This window comes from Plectropomus leopardus, chromosome 7, assembly GCF_026936395.1.
Source record: "Plectropomus leopardus strain MGB_pleo_1.0 chromosome 7, ASM2693639v1, whole genome shotgun sequence".
NCBI lineage: Eukaryota > Metazoa > Chordata > Actinopteri > Perciformes > Serranidae > Plectropomus > Plectropomus leopardus.
In genome coordinates, this window is record NC_142182.1 from 35564798 (window position 1) to 35581265 (window position 16468).

The 16468-nt window shown below is 40.7% G+C and overlaps 1 protein-coding gene across 1 annotated transcript; it reads right to left on the reverse strand.

The window, feature by feature from the left end:
• Positions 1–230: 230 nt before the first annotated feature.
• Positions 231–13964, reverse strand: rgma (repulsive guidance molecule BMP co-receptor a). Its single transcript, XM_042496743.2, has 5 exons — positions 13593–13964; positions 13416–13464; positions 8102–8217; positions 5488–6005; positions 231–3230 (listed from the first exon to the last, which is right to left on the reverse strand). Exons 1-5 carry the CDS (start codon positions 13630–13632, stop codon positions 2526–2528), a joined length of 1428 nt encoding a protein of 475 aa, XP_042352677.1. The 5' UTR covers positions 13633–13964; the 3' UTR covers positions 231–2525.
• Positions 13965–16468: the final 2504 nt, after the last annotated feature.

Below are 16468 nucleotides of genomic sequence, written 5' to 3' on the forward strand. Positions count from 1 at the left end.
TTTAATACAAAACTTTTCATTTTACTTTACACTAAGATTTCATAGTTTTTTGACTCATAAGTCAAAATTTAGGAACGTTCTTGAGGCGTCTTACTTCAAATATCTGCTCATGTTCACCACTACGTCTTTACAGCAGGGGGCAGTCAAACACTGCACATTTTCGTAAGAAAACACACACAGGCCAATTTTAAAAAATGCTCTCACACAAACAGAGACAAAACGGCACCTCATTAACAAGACATTTTCTTTAATTCAATAAATAATTTACATTATAAACAGCTGGTGTGTGGCACCACAATTGCTTTACATACAAATACAGTTTGATCTTTCTGGCATTTCCCATTCAGCTATTATTTTTAAACTCTTTTCTACCATTACAAGTCCGACACAAACAAAATAAGAGCTAAATGGATAAAGAAAACATAAAGTGCTTTAAACTCAGAAACATGAGCACCCCAGAACATGTTCCTACATTCCCTTTCTAGATGAGGTGGGCTGCATTCAGGATGGTTTACATCAAGTGATGACAACCAGCGTGTTATCACGTCCTCCAGGCTAGTATACTGTACAAAGTAAAGACTAGTTTGTTCTGTGGTGTTCATGCTTCTGCAAAAAATCCCTTTTCAAATTAAAAAAAAGTTTCACATTCACCAAAACATCTGATGTACAAAAACAGGAGTGATAGATTCAAAACACAACTGGTAATATACAAATTTTAAACTCACAAAACGTATGTACAATCTCACATTTCACTTGTAGAACCATATACTGTAAAACTCACAACACAAATTACATCTATTAACACAAGATTCAACATTACAATCACTTGTTTGTATGATTTTCTTTTTTCTTTTTAGTCAAACTGCACCATTACATGTTCCAAATAGCAGTAGTAAGGCCTGCCGAATACTTCAGTGTAAAGGATAAATGACTGAAAAAGTGTGCCCGAGGAGTAACAGGGAGGACTTACACATTAGCAGGTACTGCAGCCAAAGTTCAAATGGAAAGTGTTATCATGAAACACAAGAAAAGCAAAGGTGAGAGTGCTAAAACGGAAACTAACGCTGCGTTTACAGTGTGTTACTGTACTGCAAATTCACCCACAAACACCAGTTATATACTGTTAAGAACCCCCCCCCAGTGTGAATATTTAAGACTGAAAGCTGGAAATTTAGTAGTAAGGGAAATGTTGGCACAAGGGCTTGTTCTTTGGCAATGACTTAAGCCATGAAATCACGTCTACAGACATATGCTTATCATTTACGCACCGAGCCACAGTCAGGTCAGCACACTGCGAGTCTATAAAGCGCTGAAGTGACTGGAGGTGACGTCTTTATAGCTAATACTAACAGCATCTACACCACTGCGGCTCGAAATGGAGTTTAAATTTACAAACTGCTATCAAAGAGGTGTCTCAGTTTGATTGGTTGATCTACATTCTGTAAACGCTATGAAGTGCCCTCAGCTAAGTTTATTCTGTTGCTTTTCTTGTCAGCTACATTCACATCACAGATACAAAACACGGTCTGATCAACAGCTCCAACAATAGACTGGAAGTCTTTATGAAAAATGAAAAGAGATTATTTTTATCAGTTCTCTTTTGGGAGTTGCTACTTGGCTGATAAGGGGTCGTTTTGACAGACCGTTGGAGCGCCTCATCTTTTCTATTTCTGCTAATTTTTTGGGTGCAACTGAAAAAACATGGGAAAGGTTTCTCCCACTGGAGATTAGCGATCTTGTTTCTGCGAACTCCTGCACCCTCAAACACGCAAAATTAACCACTGACGCTGAATTCTGCACACATGTTGCACTAACGTGCGCGCGCACACACACACACACACACACACACACACACACACACACACACACACACACACACACACACACACACAACCTAACAATATGACCCATTAATCTCCACAGCAGACAACTGGAGACGCTGCTCTGACATCCTTTTGGCTGAGTGCTTCCTCCAAAAGGCTCAGGCTTTTCCAAAGCTGGAAACTAATCAAACATAGAGCTGCTTCTGGCCTTAGGTTAACAAAAGCCCCTGTCAGGTCCTCCCGCTCTGCCACATGAGCCACGGAGAGCTTCACTGGCTTGGCACCAATGAGTGGATCGGGGGGGAGGGAGGATCAGCAAACTCTTCTTTCTGCAAAAGATCATCTTGTCCGGCTTCCCATAGGTATGCACGGCCGCTGAGAATGTGGGATTTAATCCCAGGTGGATATCCTGAGCTCTGGAGTGGCTGGGCTCTCTCACCGCTGCTCTCATCAAAGACCAGTCCCATGAAGCAGCTAAACACATGTGATGATAGGTGGGAGCACGGTGACCTCGCCTCGTCATCAGACTGAAGTCAAGACATGACAATACTACTAAAATGAGACTGGGGGCTACGACGGCCCTGCTGGCAAACCAACGGTCACATCACAGAGCCGGAGCAGAGGAGAGAAGCCGATGGACGACACAGCGATGGTACTAACACTCACTGACAGATGCACCATGACGACACTGTTGTAAAGGGACTATAGATGAACTGTGCAACACTCAATCCACAATAAGACAGCAAGGAGGTTAATGAAGAGGAGTGACGGGAAATCTTTGCCCATCTGTGCTGCGTTTCCCGTAAAAGCATCCTTTTCAAAGATGTGGTATCTCTTGCTATTTGAGTGGAGCATTTTCACATCCTCAAAGGCGTAGTAGGCTGCCATGGTGAAGTTTATGTCTCCAGAGGAGAGGAGGTCAAACACGCAGGACTGAAAGTACAGGTCCTCCACTGGTAGCCGCTCTTTGCACTTGGCTTTGGCGGACTGATAGGTGAAGCCGTGTGCCGCCGTGCCGCTCCTGCTCCTTCCTGCGCTGTGGGCCTCCGCTGCTCGAGCCTTGAAGTTCCTGAAGTCGATGCGCTGGTTGGCGGGACAGCCGTGAAGACACAGGTACAAGTCCTGGTTATCACCTTCCTCGGCCGAGTTTACGACTTCCTCCGGCATCCGCACAGCAAAGGTCAGGTAGCGGCCGACCTGCCGCACCACTATGGTTGTTCCTATGTACCTGGCCTGAATCTCCACGTGCTGCCCGGGAACCTTCTCCACCACGCGTAGGGTGTTGGCCCCGTGGCGATCCCCTCCGTTCTTTGAGCCATCTGCAAACGCAGCTGGCAGCTCATCTGTTTCTGCGTGATACATCTTCTGATCCACACACTCCTGGAAGTTCTTAAAGATGATTGTCAGCTGCAGGGGGACAGAAAGTGGAAAAAATATCATTAATGCAAGTATTCAATCATTAGTTGCTGTTTTTTTTTGGGTCACAACAGAATCTGAAGCAATTAATATTAAAATTTAAGCATCACATTTTTTTTTTTAAAAAAAGGAAGTGCTTAAACTTTTGTAAAAGTTTGTGCAATATGTGCCATCCACCCCATAACCCTGCTTAAGTGTCACATTTCAGCGCTGGCTCAACATGGGGGAGGCCAAGGTAAACGCCCTCAAAAAACACGAGTCTCGGCCATGTAAAAATCAGGCCTCAGTTTGCAGACACAAAGACGATCCATTCATAGCGCTGAAGAACCTGCCTGTGAACCCCAGAACTATGCTCCAGGGAGTGGCGTCGGGCCAGGACGCAGTGATATACTCTGCAGCTAATTAAGTGAGACCGCTCAGGACTCTGCAAGCTTGGTTTCATCAGGACACCAATGAGCCATTGTCAGGACAGCCTAGAGACTCTGATGTCTGCTCACTTGGGACAGAGGACAGGGGGGACGTCTGCAGAATACTATATTAGCCTGACAGTTCCTCTGCTGCACCAGCTCTGTCTCCATTCCCCCCTTCCCTCGGGTAACATTTCCCACCTACATTAACTTCTGTTTTCTTCCCTGGATCATTTCTAAAGCTTTTAATGAAAACAAACAAAAGAAAAATGCCTCTATTATCCCTGCATCAGAATGAAGATGAAAATAACCAGACAGTTTTATTTGCTGTAGCCAGAGCAATGCAGCAACACAGAGCTCTGCTAATGCAGATCTTTTTACCAGAGGGGCCTTGTTTGCACAGGTGGCATTGGCTGCTGCCTTGTTTTTCCTTTGTCCAGAATCAAGATCTTAAAAAAGCTGTCTCATTTGCTTCCAAGAACAGCAACATAAAGAAATGTCATTACTTTAAAAGCTAAAATCCCACAAACGCTTAATAGAGTGTCATTAAGAAACCCTGATTGCAGAAAATTATACTTTCAACGAATGTGATTAAGGACAAAGTCCTCTTATACCTCAGTCTAAATACATCAGTTGTGATACTCTGCAAAGTGGCTGTGGTCCACAATCACAGCTGTCAAAACTTTGCCAAATCTAGACCAACTCTACTTTAATATGCCAACAACAAAAACTCCTACGTCTTTGTTTTTGACCTCGAGTTTTACTGAAAGCCATTTCAGAAACAGCAAACTAAGAGATGCACCATTAAACAAAACAACAATCCTGAGGAATGTGCTGCTGATAAATCTATAAAAGAAAATATCTCATAATGTCACGAAAATATCTACAATTTCGTGCAGACACAACACTCCTTCATGTAGTGTGCTCAGCATGGACTCTGTTCTAAGTAGGCCAAACATCAGCCTGAGCTGTCCACTGTGAAAAGTGAAAATGGAGCCTCGTGTTAACATTTGACGCAGCCCTGCTGTTCTAACACTAACATATCATTTATAAAGCTTATCAAGATCTTTGCGATTGGGCTGGGTTTGGCTTCTTTATCTGTTATTATGGACCTCATCCAAACACTAACCAGAGTCCAGTCTGACAGAGGCAGCTCTCACCAGCAGACCACATGGACACAAACTAAAATATGAACGGCAAGATGTTTAAATGCAGCACTGACAAAAAGTCACCAAGAACAAAAACAAAATCAACACATCAAGGTGCAACTAACGATTGTCATAAATTCAGATTAACTTGTTGATATTTAAAAATGATTTAGCCTAGAAAATGTCAGTAAATGCTAATTTTTCACACATTTACATCGCACAAATGATTTTTTGTTCTGTTGTTTGTTTTACCAACAGTCCAAACTCAACACATATTCAAAATAAAATGATAAAAATCAGATAAATACTTATAAATGACTTCAGTGATTAACTGGTTATCACAGTTGTGGATGAATATTTGTCTGTTGATTGTAGTGCTGAAACGACTGGTTGGTTAGTTGATTATTAAGCTTGTTCCAGCTTCTCAGATGTGCATTTCTTTGTCTTAAATTGAATATCAAACCACATATTTTGAGGTTTGGGACTGTTGGTCAGACAAAACAAGACATATGAGGATGTCACAGGGGAAAATTGTGTATTTAATGGAGAAAATAATCATCAGATGAGTCGATAAATTAACATTATTGTTAGATGCAGCCCTTGTTAATAAACTACATGTTCAGTAGAGTTGTAGTTTCTAACCTAAGTGGACCATACTGACATGGATACAGGACAAACAGGAGGAATCCCCACCTTGCTCGTGGCGGTGGCCAGAGACCCCGGCACTACAGGTGTGTTGGTCACCTGGACGGACAGGTATTTGTTGTGGATGAGTGGCCAGGCTCCTTCCACCTTACACGTCTGGAAGTCGTCACCAAATGTCCGGAGGTGTGGGTCTCCAAAGAAGCCACAGTGGGTGTAGTTGGGCGGCGCTGTGTTGCGTGGAAGACTGCGCTCATAGTGGCACACTTCGGGGCCATCTGAGCGTTCCTGGCTGTCGGGCAGGAGCGGCGGGGGCGGAGGAGGAAGTGGGGTGCGGGCACGAGGTTGGGAAGTGGGCCCCTCCTTGGAGCAGTTGTGTTGGCTCATGAGATCCTCTATGCCATGCTGGGCGGAGTGGTATGCCAAGTCCCCCCTGCAGGTACGCGCAGTCCGGCGTACACAACTGTTGTATGCCCGCAGCGCGGTGCAAAACTCCTCCTCTGGTCCAGAGTTTGAGGTGGAGGCCCAAAATTCAGAGTTACACTTGAGGATCTTGCACTGCAGAGTCGCTGTCAGGGAGGAACAAGACATGGGTTAACAAAAGAAGCCAGAGAAACATGATAATGACACAGAAAAGTTATAAATAGATTTTGCTTGTTGTAGGCAGCAGTTCAAAAACTGAAAATCCATATAATACAGTATCTAAAACAAGAATAATCAAGATTTTTTTCCAACTAGCTATCATGAATGCAAACGAATGCCAATGCTTAGACAGCCATTGCTGTGAGGCTGCAGTGCCAAATGTAGTCTTACTTTTCTTACATACTACATTTCAAATTATACGCATTATAATAATTGTAACAAAACTGTAGTTCCTATCTTTTGCCACATACTTTGCTTTGTCTGTCATTTGGAATCTGGTTAAAAAATTGTAAAAAATACTCAAACGCTAAAGGATGGACTAGATAAGGATAGCATAATCGTACTGTATGTTGCTGCTGAGTTTGTTTATGAACCATTCAAACTGACAAATTACATCTATACTTGTACATTTTTACAGCATGAAACTTTGTAATTCTGAGCAAATGGTGAACTAAACCTTTATATAGAAAAGCATAAAAGCAGGTCTGAACCTCCCTTGGGTCAACCTGGGTAATTGTAGCGTACTTCCATTTCACACCCAGTGGCTTAGAGTTTATGTAAAAGTATAAATGCCATTTGAGATCCCAATCTGCACCTTTAGTGATAGTAAAAGCCGCTTGACCGTAGATTGTTGTCTCCAGCTTTATTGCCACATCCGGCCAACTCTTTACACAAACATTCTTTAAACATTTCTCAGGATGCCCTGTTGCCACACCATGTTTGACCAGTATTAACTCTGACTAATATAAGTATTTGAATGGGCTGTGAGAAGTTTCACCCAGTGTCTCAAGGGAGGGGGGAAAGCAATATCAACACTTTGAAGTCACACTTTAAACAATATCTCTCCTGACCGCAGCTCTCCCTCCAACACCCACACTGCCTCTGCGTTTACCAGCCGTTTGATGGATGGCAATAAATTAATCTAGATCTTGACGATCAGTGCATTATCACTTTGTTGTTTGACAGTAAGTGACTTAAGAGGGAAACTGATAAGGGTTTGGCAAGTGTGCAAGGTGAGTTGAATGAGGTGTCCCCACTGCAAAAAGTGGCTCACTTTAATTGTCATATTACATGGATATTAAGTCACTTTAAATGCAAAATATGGATTTCTTATGTAACATTACGCTGCCTCTTCTAAAGCTCACTGGACCTTTTGAAAATCATGTCCAGAATTGCTTTTTTTTGGTGGACTTTAAACATTTCAACAGGCAAATGCAAACCATAATACCACCATCACATTTTGAGCAAGAAAATGTCTTTTAATTTCAAGGGCATAAATCAAAACATCTCAAAATTTATGCCAACTTGAAGTTTGAAAAATAAAGTTATTTCAAGGAGCCTAAGTGAAATACTGAGGCATGCACCATCCCCCAAACAAAACAAGGGCTGAGGGCTGCAGGAGCTCCAAAGAGACCTCTCACTTTGTTTTGCCTTCCTCTAATAAAATAAAATAACACAAAACACTTAAACTAGTCGAGCTTTGCCTTGCAATGGCATGATTGCTCACTCTTAAGCCTGTTGTAATATTTTCCAAACATCCAACCTTTTCCAGGCGTCTGTAAGTAAGCGCTTCGCCCTAAATCTCTGAACCAGTGAATTTGAATATTTTTTTTCATGGAGTTTTGTGGGATACCAATTGATTTGTACGACGGAGGATACACATTTCGCTACTTTAACACAATTTGCGAACTTTAGCAAAACAAAAACAAAAAACAAACAAAAAAAACCCTCATCATTTTTAAGTGCACTTAGTATCTGTAGTTCATTTATTATGTCACCAAAATATTTCGGCTCATAAGTAGTTGCGGAACTTGGCGACTTTGCTCGCAAAAGTGAAAAAGTAGTTCGTGAACGCAAAAACTGTTACGTTACGTTTACGTTTAACATGTAATGACGTTAGGTAATTTAAACTATAGCAGTATTTCCAGCCATAGCAGTAATTTAAACTATAGCAGTGAAACAGCCGGTCGCCTTTTTAAAAACTTTAACTTTTTAATTTACAAGTAAGAAAGTAGCATCTTACCGGAGGGGAGGAGGGAGAGAAACACCGCAAGGACTCTGCACACGTCAAGCGCCGAGGGTCTTCCTCTTTTCCCCATAACCATCCATCCAGCTCGGGGTCGCACTTCACTCCTCTCCCTGGTCAAACCGGATTAAGGAAGGACAGAGGAGAAGAGTTAGAGCCGCCGAGTCCTCGCTGAGAAAACCCACAAAAAGTCCATAAAAGAGGCCTGAAGTCGCTCCCGCCTTTTCATCACTATGTGGTGAGAAGTTTTTGTATTTTTGGCCTCTTTAGTATGATGTTTGGCTCAGCCGCTACAGCTCAGTTAGCTAGCTAACACTCAATGCGGGACAAACGGCTGAGAGAAGCCAGGCAATCTGTCTTCCTTTTAGGGAGTGTCGAGAAGGTGCAGCCTGTGTTAGCCAGCGGACACACTGAACCAATCACGGCTGCCTGTTCTGCCCTTAAACCCCCTCTCCAAGTTTCAAATTACAACTCAATGTGCAGACTTGTTCGACGACGACCGAGTCTTAGCGACCCGCAGAGTACTCGTCCTCACAGCCCTGAGAGAGGCGTCACCAGTGCCATTCTCTACAGAGCGTGCTGAAAGTAATACAGAGCTAAGAGGAGGAAAAGAACCAACAACATTTGACGAAAATGTCACGTTTATTCCCTAAAAGCTGTAGATTATATGATTTGACATTCATATCAGCTCTCACTACTGTGTTTGGCACACCTGTGCCATATGTGCATCACCAGAAATGGTGGCTGCAAGCCAAGTTATCCTTTTCAACCCAGCACTGGTAGAGCAGTTAGCTTACATAGAGCAACCAAAGCCCAATCAACTCTGTTTTACATTAGAGTGGTAACTCTAAAATTTTATAAAAATGCTAAATTTGTCAAACTTAATTTTAGATCATTTCAAAACAGTTTAAAGGTCCTGCATGGGACTAGCATAAAGTGGGCATGTTTGTAAAGAAGAGACTTATGGGTACCCATAGAATTAATTTTTATTCAAATGTCTTGAGAATAGAAATCAAGGGACCCCTGTGAAATGACAATGCCAGTTTTCTGTCACCAAAATTTAGCCCAACTTTGTTTTTATTCATCCCACTTCTTGGGAAGCTAGCGTGACGTGGTTTGTACCACTTCCTCTAGTCTTCCAGTTTCATATGGTAACTGTGTCATCACTATAGCTTTGAAACTCAGCTCTGTATAGCCTCTTAGAGCAGGGATGTTGGCCTGTGATTGACTTGATTTAAAAAAAAAGTTATTAAAGACCTTAGTTGCATCACATGTTGATGCTGACAGCCCTAATTACGATATACGCGTGATGAAATAGTGAAACTGTAAGAACAAGCAGTCTTGACATTCATGTATAGAACTGGAACAAGCTGTTCAAGAATATACATAATTAGGGCTTGAACTAACTCGTACGTTTCTTAAAGATTTATCTGCTCATTTTCTTAGTGGCCGTTAAACAGCAAGGGTACTTTCATAAAACGTTAAACTTTGGTTATTGTTCGGCCTTTCATTCACATTACAAAAGCATTTTGAGGGCCTGAAAATGCAATCTGTGAATCCGGGTTCCAGGGTGAAATCTTTTGAAAATGCCATCCTGTCTGTCGCTGCGAGAACTGGCAATGCGTGGATCCTGTGACAACGGTGATTTCACGCCCACACTACAGGCGCATGGTGTTCTTCTGTAGTGTGCCATTACAAAGTTACACCACCAACTACTGGCCTGGCATGCAAACTACAGCGTTTTTGGTCATTTTCATGGATCCGTGTACAAAAGGGGCGTTCTCACAATGTTATATGAACAGATTTTTTTGAACCGCAAATGAAAGACTTTTCCATTTTTTGTAGGGCCATTCTTTCTAAACATGGCCTTAATTACTAATTTTGTCTATAAAATGTGAGAAAATAATAAGAATTGTCCATTACAGTTTCTGAAAGCCAAAGCTGGCATATTCAAACTGGTTGTTTTGTGTCTTAAACCTAAAGGATTTAGTTTTCATACATGGCAAACAACTTCTCATGTTTAACAAAGTGGAACTATCATAAATACAGCACTTTTGCTATGATTATCCCTTTATGATTAGTCAGTTATCAAAATAATTAGCAGTTAATTTTCCATTGACTGACACATTGATATCGCCAGAGTTTCAGCTCAATGTGTGATACTGTCTAACTCTCCGGTGCATTGTCAGCTTGACAAAGGGTAAATATAAAAATGGGCGACCTACAAGGGTTATTATGAAATTTAACCTCCAAAAGAATCAAATCAAACCATGAGTGTAGGTTTTGTTTCAGTATTGGGGAGGAGAATTTAGAATTAATATCTAAAACCCCATTTCGTGTTATATGCCTCTAATCATGTGTTATAAACTAGTCCTTGAGTTGTCAAATGACCAAAATTCTACGTTAACATTCAGAGAGCATGAGCTGTGTGATCTCAATGAAAACTGCTGCACTCTGGATGGAAATATGTACTTAAGGTAAAAAGATTTAACTTGCAAAACAAACCACAAGGATTGCTGTAGTTTAAACACCAACAATAAGACAAGGAACCATAAGAAGTGATTTGACTTTAGATTCATAAGTACAGTACGTTTTTGCATATTTGTTTAAAGGATTTGAATACATTTCTACCACTGATCAGGAGAGTGGGCAGTGATTCCCTCCTCTTATAGCACCTCCTTTGATTGTCTTGTACAAATGACACAGTACTGCCGTCTTTTCTTGCCATTTAGACCGAAATACACACAGATGGATGGCTGCACACTCAGGTTGTGCCTGGCTCTACAGTGTTTTTCCATAGCGCGGTGAACGTCTTTGTGAATGCTGTCCCTCTGGTGGATGATGGATACATTTATGTACAATGAGGTCTGAGCCTACACATGTTTTCAACAAGGGTGGCCCTATGCAGACTGATTTCCAGCTCCAATACGCCATGTATTCCCATCTGAAGTCAATGACTGCAGCTGAAAGGTATAAGCCTGGCTGTGATGTGTTTTGAATAATTGTGGAACAGTTTTTTGGCACTTTAGTAGCAACACTACGGATGTAGAAGCAACCTAGAAAAATATATTGTCCTATGACATTCTAAGGGCATAGAAATATATATAAGTTTGACAGATGTTAGTCAACTGTACGTTTGAAAAGCTTAGAATCCTTGTTTCTGTGTCACATCTGGAAAAAGATGATGAACAAGATGTTAATATGGTATGTTTCAACCCTGCTCATATAATTAGTCATTTCCGAGCATTTGTCATGAAAAGATTTCTGAAATCCCAATAATAACAGGTAAGCTCTGGTATTCAATAATAGATATCTAGAGATATTTATGGATGACTGAAATAATTTGCAAAGTGACAGTGAAATTAGGGTTGCAACAGAAAATTTTCATTTTTGATTTATCGGCAGATTATTTTTGCGTTTAATCGGTTAATTGTATAGTTTATACAAGGTTAAAAAAATTGAGAAAAATGTTCATTACTATCCACCAGAGTCCAAATTCCTTCTTTTGTCCACCCAAGGACTCTTAATTCTCTGTCATACAGGCTATGTAAAAGAAAAGCTGCAAATTCTCAAATTTAAGAGACGAGGACCCGCAAATGTCTGACATTTTTGCATGAAAAATGTCTGAAACGATTATTCGATTATCAAAATAGTTAATTCTCTCTCAATCGATGATTCGATTAACCGACTCATTGTTGCAGCTCTAGTGACAATGATCCTGGAGAAATTAATTATTTTACAGATTTCTTACATATATATTAATGGATAGCGACTTATTTTGATGTCCAAAATCAATCTTCAGTTAGGACAGTTATTCTTTATTACCAATAAGAAATATCATAGTTTTAGTGTGTAAATGATTAATCAATTAATAGAGCAGTCATTTCACGGGGAAAAAAAATGATTAAACAGCTGTTTTGATAATCAATAAAATCAATTAAGCCACATGTTGAGCAAAAATATCAGACATTCTCATGGTTTCAGCTTCTCAAGTACAAAGATCCACTGTTTTTCTCATTTCAAATCACTGTCAAATGAAAGGCTTTGGCTTTGGGGCTGTAGAAGCAATTTGAAGACATCATCTTAAGCTCTGGAAAATTGTGATGCCATTTTTTACTGTTTTCTGATATTTTATAGAGTTAACAATCAATCTATGGTGGACATAATGATAACCTGCAGCCCTTATTCTCACCACAATGGCTCATTTTATCAGTTTGACAACCACCAATCAAAATGAGGTTAGAACCTCTTCTCCTCATTAGCCTTTTCTTGTGAAGCGTTTGCCATCGGCTATGTTTTGGCTTTTGAACGACAGTTTTAGTAACGGATCAATCGATAGATTGTTTGATGGCCTTTTAATTGATTGATTTTTAACTATAGGGTTTACTAACACCTCTTTTTAGCGAATCAAGCAAATCATGTATGAATTAGGACATGTTGCCACAGAGAGATTTCTACAGAGACATCATCAGAGGCCAGTAAGGTTCTCCAAATGCTGTGACTGGTAAAGGAGACATAAAAAAACAATAAAACATCTCCATAAATACAGTATATAATCCAATATTATGAATAGCAGCTTTAAATCTCTGATATCACCTGTCAAACCTGACACCACTTTGACATTTCCACACACTAAATATGCTGTCGTGTAAGTAATATTGATGAGCTGCAGCTCTTCTCCAGTGTTTCATGATTTGCACTAGCCTGCATTTTTTTCTGTGCATGTGTCTTAACGGTCACAGCGGACTGATCCTCTTTTCCAACAGATGGCGCTTGTCAAGAGCTCTGATATGAAACCTCAAATCATGACACAAACGCACATGGCATTATGAGGACACCCAAACCTGTCATTATATTTGATCTTTATGGACAGCTCGGCTATTGGTCTAATTACATGCTGTCATGCAATTAGGCTTTCAGAGGTGTAAATGTGCAGCCAGCAGGCGCGTTTCAATTGTTGCACCGCTCTAAAGAAGATCATCCTTTTTTTGTTTTGTTTTTAATATTCGGCATGTTGAGAGTAATAAATGCTTTATACAATATGGTTAATAAAATAGCGCAGCATCCATCGATATTTAAAACGATACGAGTCAAGTGATTCATGTGTATTTTTGTGTGACAGCAGCAAATGGATCAAGTTCTCGATATTGCCGAAATCCAGCTCCCCTGACTGTATACATCTGGCTGTAAAATAGACACATTTTAGAACACGCAGATACGGTTTGAAACGCCAGCAAGAAAAGCAAACACCGTCAAGATTCGTGCGTAAAACAAACTTATAAAATGTAGGTTAAAATCCAACTAAACCAACCTTGGCGACTGCATGGGCTCTCCGCGACTCTGGGAGTCCTGCAGGAACCCTGAGGACAGCGAACAGGAGTGAGAGGAAGCAGACTTCTAAAAATTCTCCCCCTTTAAAAAAAAAACCCAAAACAAAACAAAACTCGAACTCGTCCTGTGTGTCACTGTAATCCGAAATCAAACGTACCCAGCGGCTTTCTGAGTGTTAAATCCAGCAGTGCGTGCATGGTATCCACCGATCTGCGTCTCGGGGAAACGAAAGTGCTCTTTTTCTCTCGTTAGTTGGGATTCATTTAAACAGCCACTTCAAGCCACCCGGAGGGGAACTCAGATCTCTGCAGCCATTGCTTAACTCATTTGATTATCGGTCGATCGGAAAGGAGACATTATGATAGATTAAGTCCAGTAATTGCCCTCATCCGCGCGCTGAATCCAAATTGTTAGTTATGGTCGACGTCGGGGAGAAAAAAGCCCTGAGGGCAGAGCTGCTGCTGCTGCTGCTGCGTACGGCCCGACCCGCTGTCTGGATGTTGTGAAATGGCTAGTTAGAAAGTGTGTGAGAGACAATGATCGGCTCTGCATGACGCCGCTGGGAGCCCCAAATCTCAGCTGTGGACCCCCTCCCTTTTTTTTATTTTTATAGTTGTTCACTCTTTGGGAGATAGGAGTCATGAAACAGTGTAGGCTACTGTAGTGTTATTTTCTGTTAGATCAAGTAAAACTAAACCCATGTATTGTCATCTTTGTCATCGTTGTCTTGACAGTGATATTTGCCCTAGTTTTTCCCCCTTATTTCAGAGTAAGGACTATCTGTTCTGCAGGATTAAGATAGAAGTTTCTGCAAATCTGACAACACAAATACCAGCTTAAACTGAATTTAACTCCATTTACACATTGCTTTAATATTCTTATGATTTCCAACAAATACGCTGCATTGCGAGATATACACCCTCACCGGATAACCTTTAGCAGCCCGTCATCTTTGCAAATCACAGGTTGGAAAAAGACAAATCCATAATAATCAGGATTTAATGGAGGATCAGATGGACAAACACTTTGCAGCAGGGAGTTAAGGGGGGGTGGGGGTATGCTCAAAGGCAGAGAGGACTGCATGGAGGCTGCACCTGTGTTTTAGGATCAGACTGCATGCAGGAAAATACCACAAGAGCCACCCCCCACCCTCCTCCTTTTTCCTCTACAGCTTTTCCAGCCTCCACTCTGTACAACATACCAGGTTCTCTCTGCTCCAGTTTCCCTCTGATCAGGAAAATCCGTCACACCAGGGAGGCCAGAGACTTCCAGTATCTGACCCAAGCAGTAGAGTGATCAGTTTAGTGTGGTTACTGTCCCAAATCCAGCAGACATGCAGAGCTGATAGTTAAAACCCCTGTGATTTCACCTTCTGTTAACGCTGATGCAGTAGACATTGCAGTAGGCATGCAGCTACCAGACAGCGCTGTCACATTACATCATCCCTTTGTGCATCCAGCAAGAAACTGACCCCTGTAATCCACTCGTTTACTATCACAGGCCAGACCTGCCCTCCCCAGATGGCCACTGAGAGGCAGCATATTTTACACTGATGTAACCAAAGAACATGAAAGAGTGACACCCCAGTGTGAAAAGAATGGTTTTAGACGTGCCGGATGCCGGCCCCATCTCAAACACAGCTGGCGAACTCGCTGCCTTGCTGAGGTATTATGGCCAGTGAACACAACAGATCTGCTTTACATATCACCACATTAATAAAACACTTGGATTTTTTTATTTGTTGCAGTTTAGTGTCGGCTTCATTTTACAGAACAAATCGGTGACAGTCAGCCATGTAACTATTACAGGCTGGAATAAAAGAAGCGTTCAGTAATGCCTACCCCTGCGGCTCTCTGTGATTTCCTTTAGTAGCCTGTGATTTAGTCCATTATAAAAATCTGTTAAACTCAGGGTGCCTCAGCAAATAAAACAGAAAGTGTGTAGAGGTAGAAACAGCAGAAAAATCTGTCAGAGAGGTGAGAATTCCTGTGAGACCAATGTAAAAAAGATTACAAGCTCCTTGATCCTGGCAGAGACAATTATTTTTCAAACCTTGTGATATAGAACGAATATTATATCCAAAAGAGGCTTATACTGAATGATTTTACTTCAACTTTACTGACACACAGAATTATAGGAAGTTACTGCAATATTTCTGCAACATGATAAACAGGAAAGTTCAATAAACACATGCAAATCTTGCTTAATTTTCTTGCTTCATTTCTTCAGAACATCACATGCTATATGTTTTTAGATGCTGGTCATCAGTTTATCAGAAATCCAGCCTAATGATGACAGACTTAGTTCCAGTATCTGTTTCTTTTTTATTCTTAATTATTTGTACTGTAAAACCTAAATTAATAGCCTGGGCTATTATTTGCTTAAATTACTGAACTCACCAAGCTTATATTTGAGACAGGAGTCTATATGGGACAAGCTTTTAATTCTTTTCACACAAAACCTTTGTAGAAAAAATGGAAACATAATCAAATTATGTATTTAACTGCAACCAAATAGGATTTAATCTTAGGTAATAAGCAACAAAAGAAGAAATGACCCAGAAGTCAGCAAGAAATCGGTGAAAAGTACAAGAAAACTGGGGTGTCCAGTTACTCAGTTGGTAGAGTGGGTGTCCCATGTACAAAGGCTGTGTCCTTGCCGCAGCAGCTACAGGTTCAATTCCAGCCTCAGCCCTTTGCTGCATGTCACCCTACCCCCTCTCCCCCTTTCAAGCTATATCTGTCCTATCAAATAAAGGCAAAAAGCCCGAAAATATATCTTAACAAAAAAAAGTACAAGAACATTACCCCAAAAAATTGCCAAAAAATTCAAACAAACAATAAAAAAAACCAAGAAATTTTAAAAAACAAACAAACCAAAAAGTCAAGAAACAAAGTAAGAAATTATTCGAAGAAATGCTTAAAAATTCTAATAATCCTGTCTAATATTTTTAAATATTATATTATTGTTATATTATACATTGTGAATATAGTTCACTGGACATTTTTCCCTATTTAAAAAAAAAAAAAAGTA

What these genes read in the sequence shown, in the direction of transcription:
- rgma (XM_042496743.2), bottom strand. Translation starts at nt 13,632, where the DNA reads ATGCACGCACTGCTGGATTTAACACTCAGAAAGCCGCTGG. An exon ending in AACACTCAGAAAGCCGCTGG is followed by an intron (nt 13,465 to 13,592) that starts GTACGTTTGATT and finishes CGCTGTCCTCAG; the next exon opens with GGTTCCTGCAGGACTCCCAG. An exon ending in TGGCCACCGCCACGAGCAAG is followed by an intron (nt 3,231 to 5,487) that starts GTGGGGATTCCT and finishes GTCCCCCTGCAG; the next exon opens with CTGACAATCATCTTTAAGAA.